Source organism: Phyllobates terribilis, unplaced genomic scaffold (genome assembly GCF_046119375.1).
Source record: "Phyllobates terribilis strain yellow unplaced genomic scaffold, ASM4611937v1 Scaffold_9__5_contigs__length_417890890, whole genome shotgun sequence".
Classification (NCBI taxonomy): Eukaryota; Metazoa; Chordata; class Amphibia; order Anura; family Dendrobatidae; genus Phyllobates; species Phyllobates terribilis.
Window position 1 is genome coordinate 387,525,699 of NW_027362769.1, and position 18,390 is coordinate 387,544,088.

Here is an 18,390-nt window from a genome sequence, read left to right on the forward strand (position 1 = left end):
GTAGAGAGATGGACAAGAGAGACTAAGTAACTTTAAGCAAACACCACCCTCAGCGGGAACAAACTGAAAATGAAAGTAAACAAAGAATTCTGTTAGCAGGAACCAAATGTTGCTAGCACATTTGCATGGGGAGAGACTTTGTGTACTGGACCTGATCATGTGACCCAGAGAGTTTCCTGGGTATAAAGGCTGTGTGTGCCAGATTGCAGGGGGCTTCTGGCGTCAAGAGAGCGCAGGGAATGGATGTGCACCAGAGAAGATGCTGCAGCCAGAGATTTTTGGCGCCAAGCTGCAGAGTGGAGCAGACGTGCTCCAGAGGGACAGCGGAGCCCAGCGTGACAGGCCTCAGCCAGAGGGCTGCACTGCCCCAGAGTTGGACATCGCCTGAGAGGCTCCGCACTCCTCACAGAAGCCCCCCTGAGCCCTGTGCATGTTGGTCAGAGTAAGTTCCCGGGATCCGGCGCCGCCTGTCAAGAGCCGAGGTCGGGACCCTCTTCCCCCAAGCGTGAGAGACTACCGTTGACGGTCAAGCCGAGAAGAGCTGAGAGTGGACAGGAAAGACGCGCCAGCATCAGCGGAGGAACTGCGCAAGTAAACAGAGGCGTCACTTATTCTCACCTACGGTACAGGGGACAGTTGGGATTAGGATCTCAGGTTTGGTGCATGGGAGGCTAAACGGGATCTGATAGAAGAGACTTGCTGCCTAGCAGGAAGAACCAGTGACCCCCGCTAGGGCCATAGAAAGAGAACTTACGTGTGACTCCCACGACTGGGTGCATCACACTGTTGCAAAGAACTGTACTGTTATTCACTGAAATATTTCTTATTGTTATTCCAAGTTGCTGTTTATTACCCATGCTACTGGGGCACCCCTGAGGGTTCAGTCACCACAGAGGTACTGCGCCTCACCCAGAGGTGTGGTGTCTCCTTCTCTCAGGTAAGGAGGGAGTGCTGCCGGAACCCCAACACCCACATTCAACAATACACTGCTCCAGGCCGGCTGGAAGGGCAAGATGCATGTGCACAGTGCTGAGCCCTGTCCCTGGCTGGAGTGGGGGGAACCCAAAGGTAGGGGGAACCAGTAGTGGGTGTGGGTGGAGGAAGCAGTTTAGGGGAGCACCATAAAGTGAGGTATAAAAAGGGAAGCCATCTTAGGGTGGCAGATGAGTGAGAGGAGTGAGAGAGGACAGTCAGTCAGGGAGCAGAGTCTCTTTAGGAGCTCTGCTCCACAAGTAGGGCCCAGTGCTAGAGGCCCAGGAGGGGAGCAGAGGAGTAGGCTCTGTTCTGTTAAAGGGATCCCAGGGGGTACGGCGAGTGCAGGAAGGCACCCGTACGCCCCGAATCTGTCAGAAGACAGAGGGATCGTAGGCCGCAAGAAGGGGACCGGTCCCTGGACCAGCCGTGTTACTTCAAGTCTCGGCTGGAAAAACCGGAGGCTTCTGGCTTTTATAGTCTAGTTGCCAAAGCCTCATTCTAATCTCCGTGAGGGTCAAGCAGGTCCGGGAACTCCAGTTAGACAGGAGGGACTTCAGAGCACCCGAACGGGACTGAGAGTGGGGAAGCGCAGGGCAGGAGGGAGAAGACTCAGCGTGAAGATGGACTAGAGAGGAACACAAGAAAGCGGGGTTCCGTCAGGTGCTCCTAACCTACCTGAGGAAGAGCTGAACCCCCGATCTGGTGAACGCAGCACGATGTGGGAGGCTGACACCCGTACAGTGCACCTGTGGAACTTACATAAGAACTGTGAGTAAAGACTCGGATGATTGCACCGCACTGCCTCCGTCCATTATTTCAGCTGCGCCATCCCCCCCCCCCTGCACTACAACGCCCAGCGCAACCAACAACACCTACACTGTCCTGGAGCTAGCTCTTCCTATGGAGAGCCACACCATCCCTGCTGCAGTAGCATCAGCTTCAGAGGACTGCTACGCAGCGGCGGCACGCTTTAGCCGCATTCCACAGGTGGCGTCACGAGCACTTCCTAAAACTACGAACCACTTACAAATAATGTTCCCCCTTTTTGTTGACCGCCCTGGGCCACGTACCGGGCCAGCCACCGTGATATCCCCCACCAGCATCCACAGGCCCGGCTGCCGAGTACCCCACGGCTCTGGGGGCGTGTCACTACTAACCCCCTTTGTAGAATAGTTGTTATACATATAAAGTGGTTATATCATCCCATGACGGTTCTCGCCTTGTGTTTCTGTGCGTTGCATTCCGGAACCTGCATTACATCTGTGATGGAGCCGGAAGTGCCCACAGCCTTAAAGCTTGTAGCTTTTCAACAAGCTTTATTTGGCTGGTGAACCCAAACAGTAATGTGGACTTCCCGGAGAAATCCGTGTTCGGTACAAACCCCGAACTTTACCGTTCTGGTTCGCTCATCCCTATTCAGCCCCAAATTCTCCATTTTCACAAGGGTAAAAGAAGAAAATGTACCATACAGTTTGTTGTACAATTTCTGCTGAGTATGCGGATACCCCATATGTGGTGGAAAACTACTGTTTTGAGTCAGGGCTCAGAGCACCATTTGACGTTTGGAATGCAAAATTTGCTGGAATTGATAGCGAATGTCATTTCGCGTTTCTAGAGCCCCTGATGTGCCTAAACAGTAGAAACCCCCACAAGTCATCCCATTTTGGATACTAATCCCCTGAAGGAACTTTTCTAGGTGTGGTGAGCACCTTAAACCCACAGGTGCTTCACAGAATTTTAGAACGTTGAGCCATGAAAATGAAAAAAAATAAATTTTTTCCACAAAAATGTTGGTTTTGCCCTAAATTAATCATTTTTTCAAGGGTAACAGGAAAAAATGGACAGTATAATTTGTTGCACAATTTCTCTTTCATACACCGATACCCCAAATATGATGAAAAATGGACACATGGAAGGGCTCTGAAGGGAAGGAGAGCCAACTTAATTCTGGAGCTCAATTTTGGCTGGAATAGATTGTGGATTCCAAGTCACATTTGAAGAGCCCCTGACATTTCAAAACCGCAGAAACTTCCACAAGTGACCCCATTTTAGAAACTATACATCTTGAGGAATTCATCTAAGGGTGTAGTGCACATTTTTAACCTTTAGGCAATTAACAGAATTGTTTAACATTAGGCTGAGTAAATGGAAAATTATAATTTTTTTCTACTAAAATGTTGCTTTGGTCCCAAGTTTTTAATTTACAAAAGGGATGATAGTAGAAAATGAACTTTACAATTTGTTACACAATTTCTCCTGACTGTGCCAATACCCATATGTGGCCAAAAACTATTTTTAAGGCACAGTGCAAAGCACAGAAGCGAAAAAGCGCCAAGTTACAGTTCAGATTTTCCTGTAATGGCTCGAGGGTGCCATGTCACATTGGTAAAGCCCCTAAGGTACAAGAATAGCAGAACCCCCATAATTGACCCCAATGTACAAACTATACCCCCAATGAATTCACCTACGGGTGAGGTGATCATGTTGACACCACATGTGCCTCACAGAATTTTATACCATTGGGCGGTGAAGAAAGAATAATTACATTTTTACCACTAAAATATTGGTTTAGCCCCAAGTTTTTTGTTTTTTTTATAAGGGCTAATAGGAAGAAATGGATCTCACAGTTTGTTGTGCAATTTCTCTTGAGTATACCAATACCCTACATGTAATCGGGAAATACTTTTCAGGCACAGTGGAAAGCTCAGAAGGGAAGAAGTGCCATATTGTAGTGCAGATTTGGCTGTTATGGTTTGCATGTTTCATGACCCACTGGAAGAACCCCTGAAGTGCCAGAACAGCAGAATCCCACATAAGTGACCACATTTTACAAACTACACCTCTCAATGAATTCACCTAAGGGTGCAGTGATCATATTGACATCACAGGTGTGTCATAGAATTTTATACCATTGGGCAGTGAAGAAAAAATAGTCCTAAGTTACTTACCGTTAACGGGATTTCTCGGAGACCATGACAGCACCATGATAGAGGGTCTCCCCACCAAGGACAGAAAACCTACAGGCTTAACAAGGGCAGCACCCCTCTACACCTCAGTTGGATTACAGAGCATGAGAGAACTGCCAGGTTAATAAACACAACAAACAACCATAATTTTATCATACCAAACGACAATTATTAAGTATGAGACTATAATTAATAAAAAGGGAGTGCTCCCACAAAAGTGCAGGGAGGGAATATAAGGGTGCTGTCATGTTCTCCGAGAAATCCTGTTACCGGTAAGTAACTTGGGACTTTATCGGTCGACCATGACAGCACCACAAGAGAATTACAGAGATGAAAGTTATCTAGGGAGGGACCACAGCCTGGAGCACTCTTCTCCCAAAGGTGAGGTCAGCCAATATACCCATATCTAATCTATAGTGTACAGTACAGACCAAAAGTTTGGACACACCTTCTCATTTAAAGATTTTTCTGTATTTTCATGACTATGAAAATTGTACATTCACACTGAAGGCATCAAAACTATGAATTAACACATGTGGAATTATATACTTAACAAAAAAAGTGTGAAGCAACTGAAAATATGTCTTATATTCTAGGTTCTTCAAAGTAGCCACCTTTTGCTTTGATGACTGCTTTGCACACTCTTGGCATTCTCTTGATGAGCTTCAAGAGGTAGTCACCGGAAATGGTTTTCACTTCACAGGTGTACCCTGTCAGGTTTAATAAGTGGGATTTCTTGCCTTATAAATGGGGTTGGGACCATCAGTTGTGTTGTGCAGAAGTCTGGTGGATACACAGCTGATAGTCCTACTGAATAGACTGTTAGAATTTGTATTATGGCAAGAAAAAAGCAGCTAAGAAAAACAACTGGACATCATTACTTTAATGAATGAAGGTCAGTCAGTCTGAAAAATTGGGCAAACTTTGAAAGTGTCCCCAAGTGCAGTTGCAAAAACCATCAAGCGCTACAAAGAAACTGACTCACATGAGGACCGCCCCAGGAAAGGAAGACCAAGCGTCACCTCTGCTTCTGAGGATAAGTTTATCCAAGTCACCAGCCTTAGAAATCATAGGTTAACAGCAGCTCAGATTAGAGACCAGGTCAATGCCACACAGAGTTCTAGCAGCAGATACATCTCTACAACAACTGTTAAGAGGAGACTTTGTGCAGCAGGCCTTCATGGTAAAATAGCTGCTAGGAAACCACTGGTAAGGACAGGCAACAAGCAGAAGAGACTTGTTTGGGCTAAAGAACACAAGGAATGGACATTAGACCAGTGGAAATCTGTGCTTTGGTCTGATGAGTCCAAATTTGAGATCTTTGGTTCTAACCACTGTGACTTTGTGCGACGCAGAAAAGGTGAACGGATGGACTCTACATGCCTGGTTCCCACCGTGAAGCATGGAGGAGGAGGTGTGATGGTGTGGGGGTGCTTTGCTGATGACACTGTTGGGGATTTATTCAAAATTGAAGGCATACTGAACCAGCATGGCTACCACAGCATCAGCAGCTGCATGCTATTCCATCCGGTTTGCGTTTAGTTGGACCATCATTTATTTTTCAACAGGGCAATGACCCCAAACACACCTCCAGGCTGTGTAAGGGCTATTTGACCAAGAAGGAGAGTGATGGGGTGCTACGCTAGATGACCTGGCCTCCACAGTCACCAGACCTGAACCATATCGAGATGGTTTGGGGTGAGCTGGACCGCAGAGTGAAGGCAAAAGGGCCAACAAGTGCTAAGCATCTCTGGGAACTCCTTCAAGATTGTTGAAAGACCATTTCCGGTGACTACCTCTTGAAGCTCATCAAGAGAATGCCAAGAGTGTGCAAAGCAGTCATCAAAGCAAAAGGTGGCTACTTTGAAGAACCTAGAATATAAGACATATTTTCAGTTGTTTCACACTTTTTTGCTAAGTATATAATTCCACATGTGTTAATTCATAGTTTTGATGCCTTCAGTGTGAATGTACAATTTTCATAGTGAAGAAAATACAGAAGGTGTGAACAAACTTTTGGTCTGTACTGTATATAGAATGTAGAGGGAGAGGACCAGGTAGCAGCCTTATATATGTCTTCTATTTAGACATCTGTCTTCTGAGCCCAGGAGGTCGCTACAACCCGAATGGAATGAGCCTTCAACTTTTCAGGTACTTCCTAGCAGCTAGATGTATACGCTAGAGAAATGGCCTCCCTAATTCATCTAGCTAAGTTGGATTTTTGTGACTTTAGACCCCTTCCTAGACCCTTGGTAAGATATAAACAAGGAGCTATCTTTCCGAAAGTTTTGGTGACTGAAAGGTACCTAACCACACAACTCCTCACATCCAACGTATGTAATTGTGCTTCTTTCTGATTACTTGGATTGGGACAAACGAAGGGTAGGATGACTTCCTGAAGTCTGTGGAAGCGAGTGGCCACTTTAGGGAGATAGACAGGATCTGGCCTAAAGATCACTCTGTTGTCCAGGATCTGTGTAAATGGCGAGGCTATAGACAGGGCCTGGATGCCTAATTCTCCTGGCCAAGGTTAAAGCTATCAGTAAAACTGTCTTAAGGGAGAGGTTTTTGAGAGTTGCTGACACTATTGGCTCAAAAGGCACACCGGTTAAGGCCGTAAGAACGAGATTTAGGTCTCAAGAGACTAATCTATTTTTAACAATAGGTCTGGTTCTAAAAGCTGCCTTGATAATAGGAGAAATCCAGTAGTTACCTGCTAGATTGCAGTTATACAGGGCACCCAAGGCAGATACCTGAACTTTTAGGGTGCTGGTGGACAACCATAGCTCAAGACCTTTCTGAAGAAATTCTAGGATTTTCCCAATTGGTGCCCCCTCGTCAACTCTAGACCCCGAGAAGGATAAGAATATATTCTAGGTTCTGGCATAAATCCGGGTTGTTACCGGCTTTCTGCTCTGCATCAGGGTAGTTATTAGATTTTGGGAAAACCCTTATTGTTTCAGCAACAACCTTTCAAGTTCCATGCCGTCAAGTGGAGTACCGCTGCTTGAGGATGGGATATCGGCCCCTGAAAGAGGAAATCCGGAACCTCGGAAAGGACCCAAGGGTCGATGATAGACATGCTCCTCAGGCACGAGAACCAGGGTCTCTTGGGCCAGAAGGGTGCGATCAAAAGAACCCTTGCCTTGACTTCCCTTATTTTCCTTATGACCCTGGGAAGTGGTAACAGCAGGGGGAAGGCATATGCCAGGCTGAAGTTCCAAGGTACCAGGAGAGCGTCCACCACCAAGGTATTTTCTTTGGGATTCAGAGAACAGAAGATTTTTGTCTCCCGATTTAGCTTCGTGGCAAATAAGTCTAATACTGCAGACCCCTATCTTCGAACGATTTGGGTAAAGATCTCCTGATTTAGTTCCCATTCCCCTTGCAACAGAGGATAGTGGCTTAGGTAATTCGCTTTGGAATTTTCTGCTCCCCTTATATGGAAGGCCGTCAAGGAAAGGAGATGACTTTCTGCAATCTGAAAGAGATGATCTGTCACTCTCATCAGTGATCTTGACCTTGTACCCCCTACTGGTGGTTCACATGAGCTACTGTAACTTTATTATCTGAGAGAACCTTAACTTTTTGACCTTGGAGGGATCCTAAGAAACTATTCGCCGCCTTATCCACTGCCAGAAGTTCTTTTGCATTGGAGGAAAGGTTCTTCTCGTTATCTGACCAGGTACCCTGAATCACCATATCCCCACCCCCTGGAACTAGCATCTGTGGTGATTATCCTAGTAACCTTAGGTGGCTAGGGAACCCCTTGGGATAGATTTGCCTGATCCTGCCACCATTGTAAGGCTTTCACTGACCAAGGTGATAAAGAGAAAATTGCTTCTAAGCGGCCTTTAAGAGAAGCTTCATTATGCAACACATCCCACTGCAAAATCCTGGAATGTTATTGTGCCCATAGAACCCCTGGAAAACACAACATGAGGGTACCTAACAGGGACATTTCTCCTCTAAGTAACATGGTTTTCTCCACCTGGCTCTTAATCCTTTGTATTTTAGTTTCCAGAAGGTAACATTTTTGAGCTACTGAATCCAGCATAATCCCTAAAAATTGTTGAACCCTTGAGGGTACCAACCTGAATTCAACACCCAGCCAAGATTCTTATGGATGGACATCACCTCCTTTAGGTTTTCTTTACATTGGTAGGCCGAATTCAATACCCCTAAAAAATCATCCAAATAAGGAATAATTAGAATATCACATTCCTGGATATGAGCCATAACTTCTGCCACTACTTTAGTAAACACCCGAGGGCCATGGCAAGACTGAATGGCAAGGCTCTGAACTGAAAATGTTTTATTTGTCTGTCCATAATTATGGCCACCCTCAGGTATCTTTGATATTCTTCATGTATAGGAACGTGATAGTACGCATCCTTCAAATCCAATACTACCATGTAACACCCAGAAAAAAGTAATTTTATTGTCGAACTAATGGACTCCATTTTAAATGTGCGAACATTCAAGAACCTATTTAGGGCTTTCAGGTTAATGATAGTTCTAAAGGAACCATCAGGTTTAGAAACCAGGAAGAGGAGAGAATAGAAACCCAACCCTTTTTCTGCCGCTGGGTCCTCCACCAGGACTGCCTTCTGCACCAAACAGCACCTCTTTTTGTAGGGCTAGTTGTTCTTTCTCAGAGGACCGGACCGAGGTCAAGATGATTCTTTTGTGAGGGATCGCCTGGAACTCAAACCTCAGACCCGAATCTATCAGATGAAGGATCCAGTTACTGGCTGAAATATTTGTCCAGGCAGGTAAGAAGCCCAACGGCCACCCACCTACCTGGGCTACGAGTCATTGACTCGGCTTCCGGGGTCCCTGGGAAGAAGAACTGAACATAAGCCCTCTACCTTTTGGCCTGCGATCCTTCACTTGTCTTGTTCTTTTTGCCGTCTTTTACGGACAAACTTTCTTTTGCGAAATGAGCGTCTATAGGTAGAGATGGATAGACTAGGGAATCCCTTCTTCACATAGCTTGCTTTGCCCAAAATTTCATCTAGAGCCGACCCAAAGAGATGATCTCCCTTGCATGGAATAGAGCACAGTCTTGTTCTGGACTGGATATCACCCGGCCAACACTTAAGCCATAAAGCTCTATGAGCCGCTATGGACAGGGCGGCCGATCTTGTTGCCAACATGGCTGAATCTGCTGAGGCATCCGCTAGGAAAGCAGCAGCTCCTTGCATGAGTGGGATGCTAGACAATATAACTTTCCTGAGCATCCTATCTTTCAGATGGGACTCAAGTTGTTCCAGCCATATCATCATAGACCTGGCCGTAAAGGCTGCTGCGACCGTCGGCTTTAAATCTCCAGCAGTTGTCTCCCAGGTCCCCTTAAGAAAGGTATCGTCTTTTCTGTCCAAAGGCTCCTTGAGGGCTCCCATATCATCAAAGGAAAGGGATGACTTCCCAGATACTGTTGTTATCGCCACATCAAGTCTTTCTTAAAGGGGTATTTCCTTTTAAAGGAAGGGGGAGGAGAGCCCTTTTTGTCCGGTCTTTCCCACTCTCTTCGTATCAGCCCCTGAGCCCTATCATGAACCGGAAAACAAGGTTCTTTTTCTTTGTTCTAGGCCCCTAAACATGACATCCTGGACAGATTTCTCTGGCCTAATGTCCATAATACCCATAATTGTATGCACTGCTTTAACCAGACCATCAATTTCATTTAATGGGAAACAATGTCACCCAGCCTCGCTATCTGAGGACTAGGAAGGAGAGCCGTCAGACTCTTCCTCATTGTCCGATGGGAGGGTGACTTCCGAAACTGGGGAACCCTCCCAATCTGCAACCTCCTTCCTCTTTCCTTTTTTAGAGAAGGCTTTGCTGATCTTTGATTTGACCAAGGATTTTAATTCAGATGAAAAACTAGGGGTCTCGTCTGCCAGAGTCTGGTTGATACAGGACTGGCACAGCCTTTTTGGGTATGAGTCTGCAAATAGGGCTTTACACAATGCACATTCCTTGTGCCTAGTTTTGGTGACACACTTCTTCCCCTAGTAAAAGATAGACAAGAAGCAGGAACACCATATTATTAAGTGAGCTTTCTCGAAGATGATTTACCCATATGACTCAAATGGCTGGTACTGGTTTGGAGGAAGGATCTTTCTCAGCCGGGGGATCGTCCCTAGAGGCTGCAGATTCATCCATCCTGCTGTAGCCTACGGCGACTGGACCTGCTTGCAGATCCATGCCTTTCCGAAGTCCGGTTACCTCCGCTCACCCGAAGGCACTGTTTCTCCTGGGGCTTCCCAAGCAGCCACTGAGATGGTGATCGCGGCGGCTGCTGTTTGTTGCTGCTGCTGCTCACTCTCTGTCTCCATTTGGAATATGGGTCAGAAGTAGCTGGGAAGCACAGGGCTGTGGTGCCAGACCAAAATTATAGGTGCACCAGCCCCTTTCACTTTTTTTTTTAAATTACAGTATTTTTCGGACTATAAGATGCACCTAGGTTTTAGAGGAGGAAAATAGGAAAAAAAAGTAAGCAAAAAATGTGGTCATGATGCACTGTTAAGGGGGAGGGGGTCTGCTGCTGACACTGTTATAGGGGTAATGTCCCCCAATTATGTTAATATCCCCCATCCTGGTATATAAGCCCCCTCTACCTATTATACGTGGCCCCCATCTCCATCATGGTATGCATGGCACCCCTCATCCCCATCCTGGCATGCATGGCACCCCAATAAGCCATCCTGGTATGCCTGGCACTCCTCATCCCCTTCCTGATATGCATGGCACCCCTCCATCCTGGTATGTATGGCACCCTGGATCCACATCCTGGTATGCATGGCACCCCTGATCTTCATCCTCATATGCATGGTACCCCTCATCCTGGTATGCATGGCACACCTCCATCCTGGCATGCATGGCACCCCTGATCTCCATCTTCATATGCATGGTACCCCTCATCCTGGTATGCATGACACACCTCATCCTGGTATGCATGGCACCCTTGATTTCCATCCTGGTATGCATGGCATCCTTTATCTTTATCCTGGTATACACGGCACCCCTCATCCTTATCCTGGTATGCATGGTACCCCTCATCCTTATCATGGTATGCATGGTACCCCTCATCCCTATTTTGGTATGCATGGCACCCCTCATCCCTATTTTGGTATGCATGGCACCCCTCATCCCTATTTTGGTATGCATGGCACCCCTCATCCTTATCCTGGTATGCATAGCACTCCTCATCCTTATTCTGGTATGCATGGGACCCCGCATCCCTATCCTGGTATGCATTGCACCTCTCATCCCTATCCTGGTATGCATGGCACCCCTCATCCTTATCCTCGTATGCATGGTACCCCTCATACTGGTATGCATGGCACCCCTCCATCCTGGTATGCATGGCACCCCTGATCTCCATCCTCGTATGCATGGTACACCTCATCCTGGTATGCATGGGACCCCTCCATCCTGGTATGCATGGCACCCCTCATCCTGGTATGCATGACACACCTCATCCTGGTATGCATGGCACCCTTGATTTCCATCCTGGTATGCATGGCATTCTTTATCTTTATCCTGGTATACACGGCACCCATCATCCTTATCCTGGTATGCATGGCACCCCTCATCCTTATCTTGGTATGCATGGCACCCCTCATCCTTATCCTGGTATGCATGGTACCCCTCATCCTTATCATGGTATGCATGGCACCCCTCATCCCTATTTTGGTATGCATGGCACCCTTCATCCCTATTTTGGTATGCATGGCACCCCTCATCCTTATCCTGGTATGCATAGCACTCCTCATCCTTATCCTGGTATGCATGGGACCCCGCATCCCTATCCTGGTATGCATTGCACCTCTCATCCCTATCCTGGTATGCATGGCACCCCTCATCCTTATCCTCGTATGCATGGTACCCCTCATACTGGTATGCATGGCACCCCTCCATCCTAGTATGCATGGCACCCCTGATCTCCATCCTCGTATGCATGGTACACCTCATCCTGGTATGCATGGGGCCCCTCCTTCCTGGTATGCATGGCACCCCTCATCCTGGTATGCATGGCACCCCTGATCTTCATCCTGGTATGAATGGCATCCCTTATCATTATCCTGGTATGCATGGCACCCCTCATCCCCATCCTGGTATGTATGGCACCCCTCATCCTTATCCTGGCATGCATGGCCCCCTCATCCTTATACTGGTATGCATGGCCCCGTTATCCTTATCCTCGTATGCATGACACAGCAATCCCCATCCTGGTATGCATGGGATCCCTCATCCCTATCCTGGTATGCATGGCACCCCTCATCCCTCTCCTGGTATGCATGGCCCCCTCATCCTTATCTTGGTATGCAAGGCACCCCTAATCCCCATCACCCTGCACATAAAAAAAATAAACACTCCTACTCACCTTTCTTCTCTCTCCTCCAGCGCTGCGTCCTGTCAGCCCGCACTGATCTCGCCATGTGAGCCGCGCACTGCTATGCTCCCTCACAAGGTGAGATCAACTGCTGGAAAAGGCACTGCTCACCACTGTGTGCATGGGGAGCAGTGACTTCATTCTCCCTAATAGCCGGCCACAGTGTAGCCGCAGCGCGGCTCCTGCTGCTGCCGGGCAATCGCGTGTGCCCGCTATTGAAGAGCATGAATATTCACCTCTCTCCACTCCCATGGGCTTGGAGAGGCGTGAATATTCATGCCCTTTAATAGCGGGCACTCGCGATTGCCCGGCAGCAGCAGCAGGAGCTGCGCTGTGGCTACACTGTGTGCCAGCTATTGAGGAGAATGAATATTCAGTGAATATTCATTTTCTTTAGCAGCGGGGACAGTGTAGGCTGCCCCCTGTGCCCCGCTCCTCCACCGCTACCGCTCCCCCCAACAGTATATGTATACAGTGCATTGTGAAAGTATTTGGCCCCCTTGAACTTTTCAAAGTTTGCCACATTTCTGGTTTCAAACATAAAGATATAAAATTCTAATTTTTTTGGCAAGAATCAACAAGTGGGACACAATCGTGAAGTGGAACGAAATTTATTGGATATTTTAAACTTTTTTAACAAATTCAAAACTGAAAAGTGGGGCGTGCAATATTATTCGGCCCCTTCACTTTCAGTGCAGCAAACTCACTCCAGAAGTTCCGTGAGGATCTCTGAATGATCCAATGTTGTCCTAAATGACTGGCATGATAAATAGAATCCACCTGTGTGTAATCAAGTCTCCGTATAAATGCACCTGCTCTGTGATAGTCTCAGGGATCTGTTTCAAGTGCAGAGAGCATCATGAAGACCAAGGAACACACCAGGCAGGTCCGAGATACTGTTGTGGCGAAGTTTAAAGCCGGATTTGGATACAAAAAGATTTCTCAAGTTTTAAACATCTCAAGGAGCACTGTGCAAGCGATCATATCGAAATGGAAGGAGTATCAGACCACTGCAAATCTACCAAGACCCGGCCGTCCCTCTAAACTTTCATCTCGAACAAGGAGAAGACTGATCCGAGATGCAGCCAAAAGGCCCATGATCACTCTGGATGAACTGCGGAGATCTACAGCTGAGGTGGGAGAGTCTGTCCATAGGACAACAATTAGTCGTACACTGCACAAATCTGGCCTTTATGGAAGAGTGGCAAGAAGAAAACCATTTCTCAAAGATATCCATAAAAAGTCTCATTTGAAGTTTGCCACAAGCCACCTGGGAGACACACCAAACATGTGGAATAAGGTGCTCTGGTCAGATGAAACCAAAATCGAACTTTTTGGCCACAATGCAAAACGATATATTTGGCGTAAAAGCAACACAGCTCATCATCCTCAAAACACCATCCCCACTGTCAAACATGGTGGTGGCAGCATCATGGTTTGGGCCTGCTTTTCTTCAGCAGGGACAGGGAAGATGGTTAAAATTGATGGGAAGATGGACGGAGCCAAATACAGGACCATTCTGGAAGAAAACCTGTTGGAGTCTGCAAAAGACCTGAGACTGGGATGGAGATTTATCTTCCAACAAGACAATGATCCCAAACATAAAGCAAAATCTACAATGGAATGGTCCAAAAATAAACGTATCCAGGTGTTAGAATGGCCAAGTCAAAGTCCAGACCTGAATCCAATCGAGAATCTGTGGAAAGAGCTGAAAACTGCTATTCACAAACGCCCTCCATCCAACCTCAATGAGCTCGAGCTGGTTTGCAAGGAAGAATGGGCAAGAATTTCAGCCTCTCGATGTGCAAAACTGATAGAGACATACCCCAAGCGACTTGCAGCTGTAATCACAGCAAAAGGTGGTGCTACAAAGTATTAACTCAAGGGGGCCAAATAATATTGCACGCCCCACTTTTCAGTTTTTAATTTGTTAAAAAAATGTAAAATATCCAATAAATTTTGTTACACTTCACGATTGTGTCCCACTTGTTGTTGATTCTTCCCCAAAAAATTAGAATTTTATATCATTATGTTTGAAGCCAGAAATGTGGCAAAAGGTAGAAAAGTTCAGGGGGGGCAAATACTTTCACACTGTATATATATATATATATATATATATATATATATATACACACCCCCACACATTCGGACGATAAGACGCACCCCCCATTTTCCTCCAAAATTTTGGAGGAAAAAAGTGCGTCTTATAGTCAAAAAATACAGTAATTAATTAAGACAGGGTGTCCCCCCCCCATCAGATAGCAGGTGCGCTGCCCACCGGCAGTCACCTGAAGTGGTAAAGAGGCAAAAACCACGCACTCAGCAGAGTCCTGAGGTGTATGGCAGCCATACCACGGAGGTGGAGATCCTCTCTTGTGGTGCTGTCATAGTCAATAAAATTACATTTTTACCACAAAAATGTTGTTTTAGCCCCAGATTTTACATTTTCACATGGATCAGGATATCTCACCATAAATAGTTCTACAATGAAACGTCTTCTCATCATTATGTTGACCACAGACAGATCTACAGATGAAGATCACGTCTTCATGTCTCTCTATTTGGGGTATGAAGCTCAGTGATGATGAATATTGACAACCCAACCGTTGTGATTTGATCACATAGGATGTATCCAGTAAACTCTCCTCTTCTTCTGAATGTCCTCTCGTCTGAGACGTCTGGATCTCCTGCTCCGGTCCATCTTTTCTTATCTGCCAAGTCACACACAGATCCTCGGGGGCGTTATCCACTGTGCAGGACAAGGTGGCCTTCTCTCCATCAATCAGCTTAGGAGGACCCGCAATGTCTCTTACTTTGAATGGTGTGGTAGCTGTCATAGAATATTAAAATGCAGAGATATTGCTTTAAATGATAATTTAAGCCATAATAGGGAGTCCCTCTGTACCCTTTCTAGATTATAATGTAATTACCTTTCCTGCTCTTTTTTCCTTTCCACAGAACAGCAGAGATGATAATTATCAGTATGACCACCACAAGGACAGAACAGGCAGCGATGATCCAGGTCAAGCCTCTGTCTGTAGAAATGGAAGAAGATACTGAAGGGAGGAGAGGACTATCTCATCAATAAGAAACATCCATTATTACCCATTTCTCATATATCAATGCCATAAGGATAAATGTCAGATGACAACAGTTAACACTACAGCTAATTGTACTGTTTCTTCCTTCAGGATAATTTTACAACAATGTGAGCATCACCCTATGGAGAGTCGGCTGTCATCATCAGTACCTTCATAGACGAGCTGTAAGTCCTCCTGTAGAGGTTCTTCAAGGGAGTCATGACGGACTGTGCAGGATAAGGTCTTGGTGTCTGGAGTTGGTGTGAATGTCACAGAGCTCGTCACATTGTAGGTGCCGTCTATATTTTCCACCGATTCTCGAAGAAATGAATTGTTTTGGGTTTTTCCATCTAAAGTCCACGTTATTTCAATATCCCGTGGAAAGAAGCCAGCAGCCTCACAGAGCAGGGTATTCTCACTTTCTTTATAGACAGTTTTAATATGTAGTACAACCATAGGCTTGACTGTGAGGAACAGAGAAGTTTTGTCAATAATCATAATATTATATGAAACTAGGTGCAATAATCAGTGTAGAGGAAAACCAGAGAAAAATGAGGAGAAACTTACATAGGAATAGGTAATAACTAGTGTTGAGCGAGCACTAAAATGCTCGGGTGCTCGAAGCTCGGGCCGAGCTCGCCGTGATACTTGGGTGCTCGACCCGAGCAACGAGCCCACTGTTAGTCTATGGGAGACCCGAGCATTTTTGCGGCGGCACCTCCGGCAGTCTTTTAAAAGCCTAACAAGTGCCCAAAACGATAGTGACAGTGCTCAAATGACATGGGGATCGCCCCAGGAAGCATTTCTGACCCCCAGGCCACTGTTGTCAACAACGTGGTCAGAGGTATTAAGCCACTTTTACAGGCTCACAATAAAACGTTCAAAAACGAAAGTGAAACTTTTTTCCTGTGAAATATGTTAAGGAATTTCTTTTCCAGGGTAAAGACTTGTGTATAAGGTAAAATAAATAACCAAAAACAAAAATACTCCTCCACACCTTGGGCTATGTTCACAAGTAGCATTTTTTATGCGTTTTTGCACTTTTGTATTGCTTTCAACTGTGACAAATGCATTCACTGGGAAATATAATTTTAACATTTTACAACCTTATCTGGCCATGTGCTGTGTGACACATGCATACAGTGCTGAAAAGACATGGGGACAGCATGGGGAAGACCCCTGGAAGCATCTCTGACTCCCAGGTCACTGCCTAAAAGTGTGCCCATCAGAAGTAATCCTTGCCGCATCAGAAGATGCAGACTTGCAACTATCCCCGTGCAAGTCCTTGTCCCAGGGCAGTGTTCAATTGTACCTCCCCCATTCCTTGCAATGCAAGCGCAAATATGCAGCCAACCACCAACCCACCCGCAGGCTACAATACCATACTGCTAGCTTGCACTTGAAATGGGGCCTTTTAGTTTTGAGGAGGCCGAAGCTGGCCACTACCTCATGGCTGCTTCGGCAGCGAGGTATCCATACTCAGTCCCCAGCCGCCCGGCGGCCGGGTGTCCACACTCGGTCCCCAGTCGCCCCGCGGCCGGGTGTCCACACACGGTCCCCAGCCGCATGGGGGCGGCCGGGTGTCCATAAACGGTCTTCAGCCGCCCCGATTTCTCCGCGGACCATTCCCACAGACTTTTCTTAGCCCGGCCTACTTTAGGGCAGCATTGGACGAGCCCACCAGAGAACCATATTCCTCCGGTGGGCCCTGGCTTCTCCATCACGGCAGTTGAGAGTGCCAAGGTGAGGAGCATGATGATGATGATAGAAGTTAGCATCTGCTTTGTTTTGTTGGAATGCAAGCGTAAGTGTGCAACCTGCCACCCACACACCCCCAGGCTGCAATACCATACTGCTAGCTTGCTTGCACTTGAAATTGGGCCTTTTAGGCATGTGGAGGCAGACGCCGGCCACCATGTCATGGCTGCGTTGGCGGCCCTTTTATCCATACTCAGTCCCCAGCCGCCCGGCGGCCGGGTGTCCACGCTCGGTCCCCAGCCGCCAGGGGGCGGCCGGGTGTCCACACTCGGTCCCCAACCGCATCGGGGCGGCCGGGTGTCCATAAACGGTCCCCAGCCGCCCAGATTTCTCTGCGGAACATCCCCACAGACTTTTCTTGGCCCGGCCTACTTTAGGGCAGCATTGGACGAGCCCACCAGAGAACCAGACTCCTCCGGTGGGCCCTGGCTTCTCCATCAGGGGAGTTGAGAGTGCCAAGGTGAGGAGCATGATGATGATAGAAGTCAGCATCTGCTTTGTTTTCTTGGAATGCAAGCACATGTATGTAGTAGCGGGTAGGCCTTAGGTGGTCAGCGTTTTGGCGCATATCCTACCTCCTACGAGGATTGCTGGATTTTTTCCTGCTACTATCCCAGTTCTATGACTCCTGTTAAAACAAAGCTTCAGGTGATAAATCATGGATGAGGTGGTGGCAAAGGAGAAAGAGCAGGAGGAACAGGGACCATTCACATCAATATCAGGCCAGTCAACCACACATGTCTTGTAGGATATGTTTCTGTAACAAAAGGAGCGGTTCGGCTACACAGTTATAGGGCATACAGTGAGTGCAATGCCTACCAAACATTTCGAGGCACTCCAATGCCCCTTGGAAATGACATGGAGGTCAGAGGGCCTTAACTAAACCATTTTTTCCATTTATAGCAACTGGGTCTCCTGTACACTGTTGGCCTAAGCAGTGAATGGAAGGCTTTCCAAAAATTATGAGGAACTGCAATGCCCCTTGAAACAGACGTGGATTACAGCGTACTAAAAACCTTCTACCCATTATTGGGGAGTGGGCCTCCGTTAGTTTTCGCCTTTGCATTGAAAAGCAAAAGCTGACTAAAATAAGGAGGAAATGCAATGCCCATTGGAAGAGTCGTGGAGGTTAGCGGTAATTAAAAACAACATTTCAATGCCCCTCGGAAGAGACGTGGAGGTCACAGTAGCATAACAAGACGGTTTT

The 18,390-nt window shown here is 46.8% G+C and overlaps 1 protein-coding gene across 2 annotated transcripts in view; it reads right to left on the bottom strand.

Annotated features, from left to right (window-relative positions):
• The window catches only part of LOC141162490 (uncharacterized), a 142,587-nt gene that overhangs the window by 48,438 nt on the left and 75,759 nt on the right, over positions 1–18,390 (bottom strand). For both annotated transcript variants that reach the window (XM_073648657.1, XM_073648658.1), the window contains exons 3-5: positions 15,596–15,889; positions 15,276–15,380; positions 14,816–15,175 (exon numbers count right to left, since the gene is read on the bottom strand). In XM_073648657.1, coding sequence (XP_073504758.1) covers positions 14,816–15,175; positions 15,276–15,380; positions 15,596–15,889 — 759 coding nt within the window. The remainder of the gene's footprint in view (positions 1–14,815; positions 15,176–15,275; positions 15,381–15,595; positions 15,890–18,390) is intronic.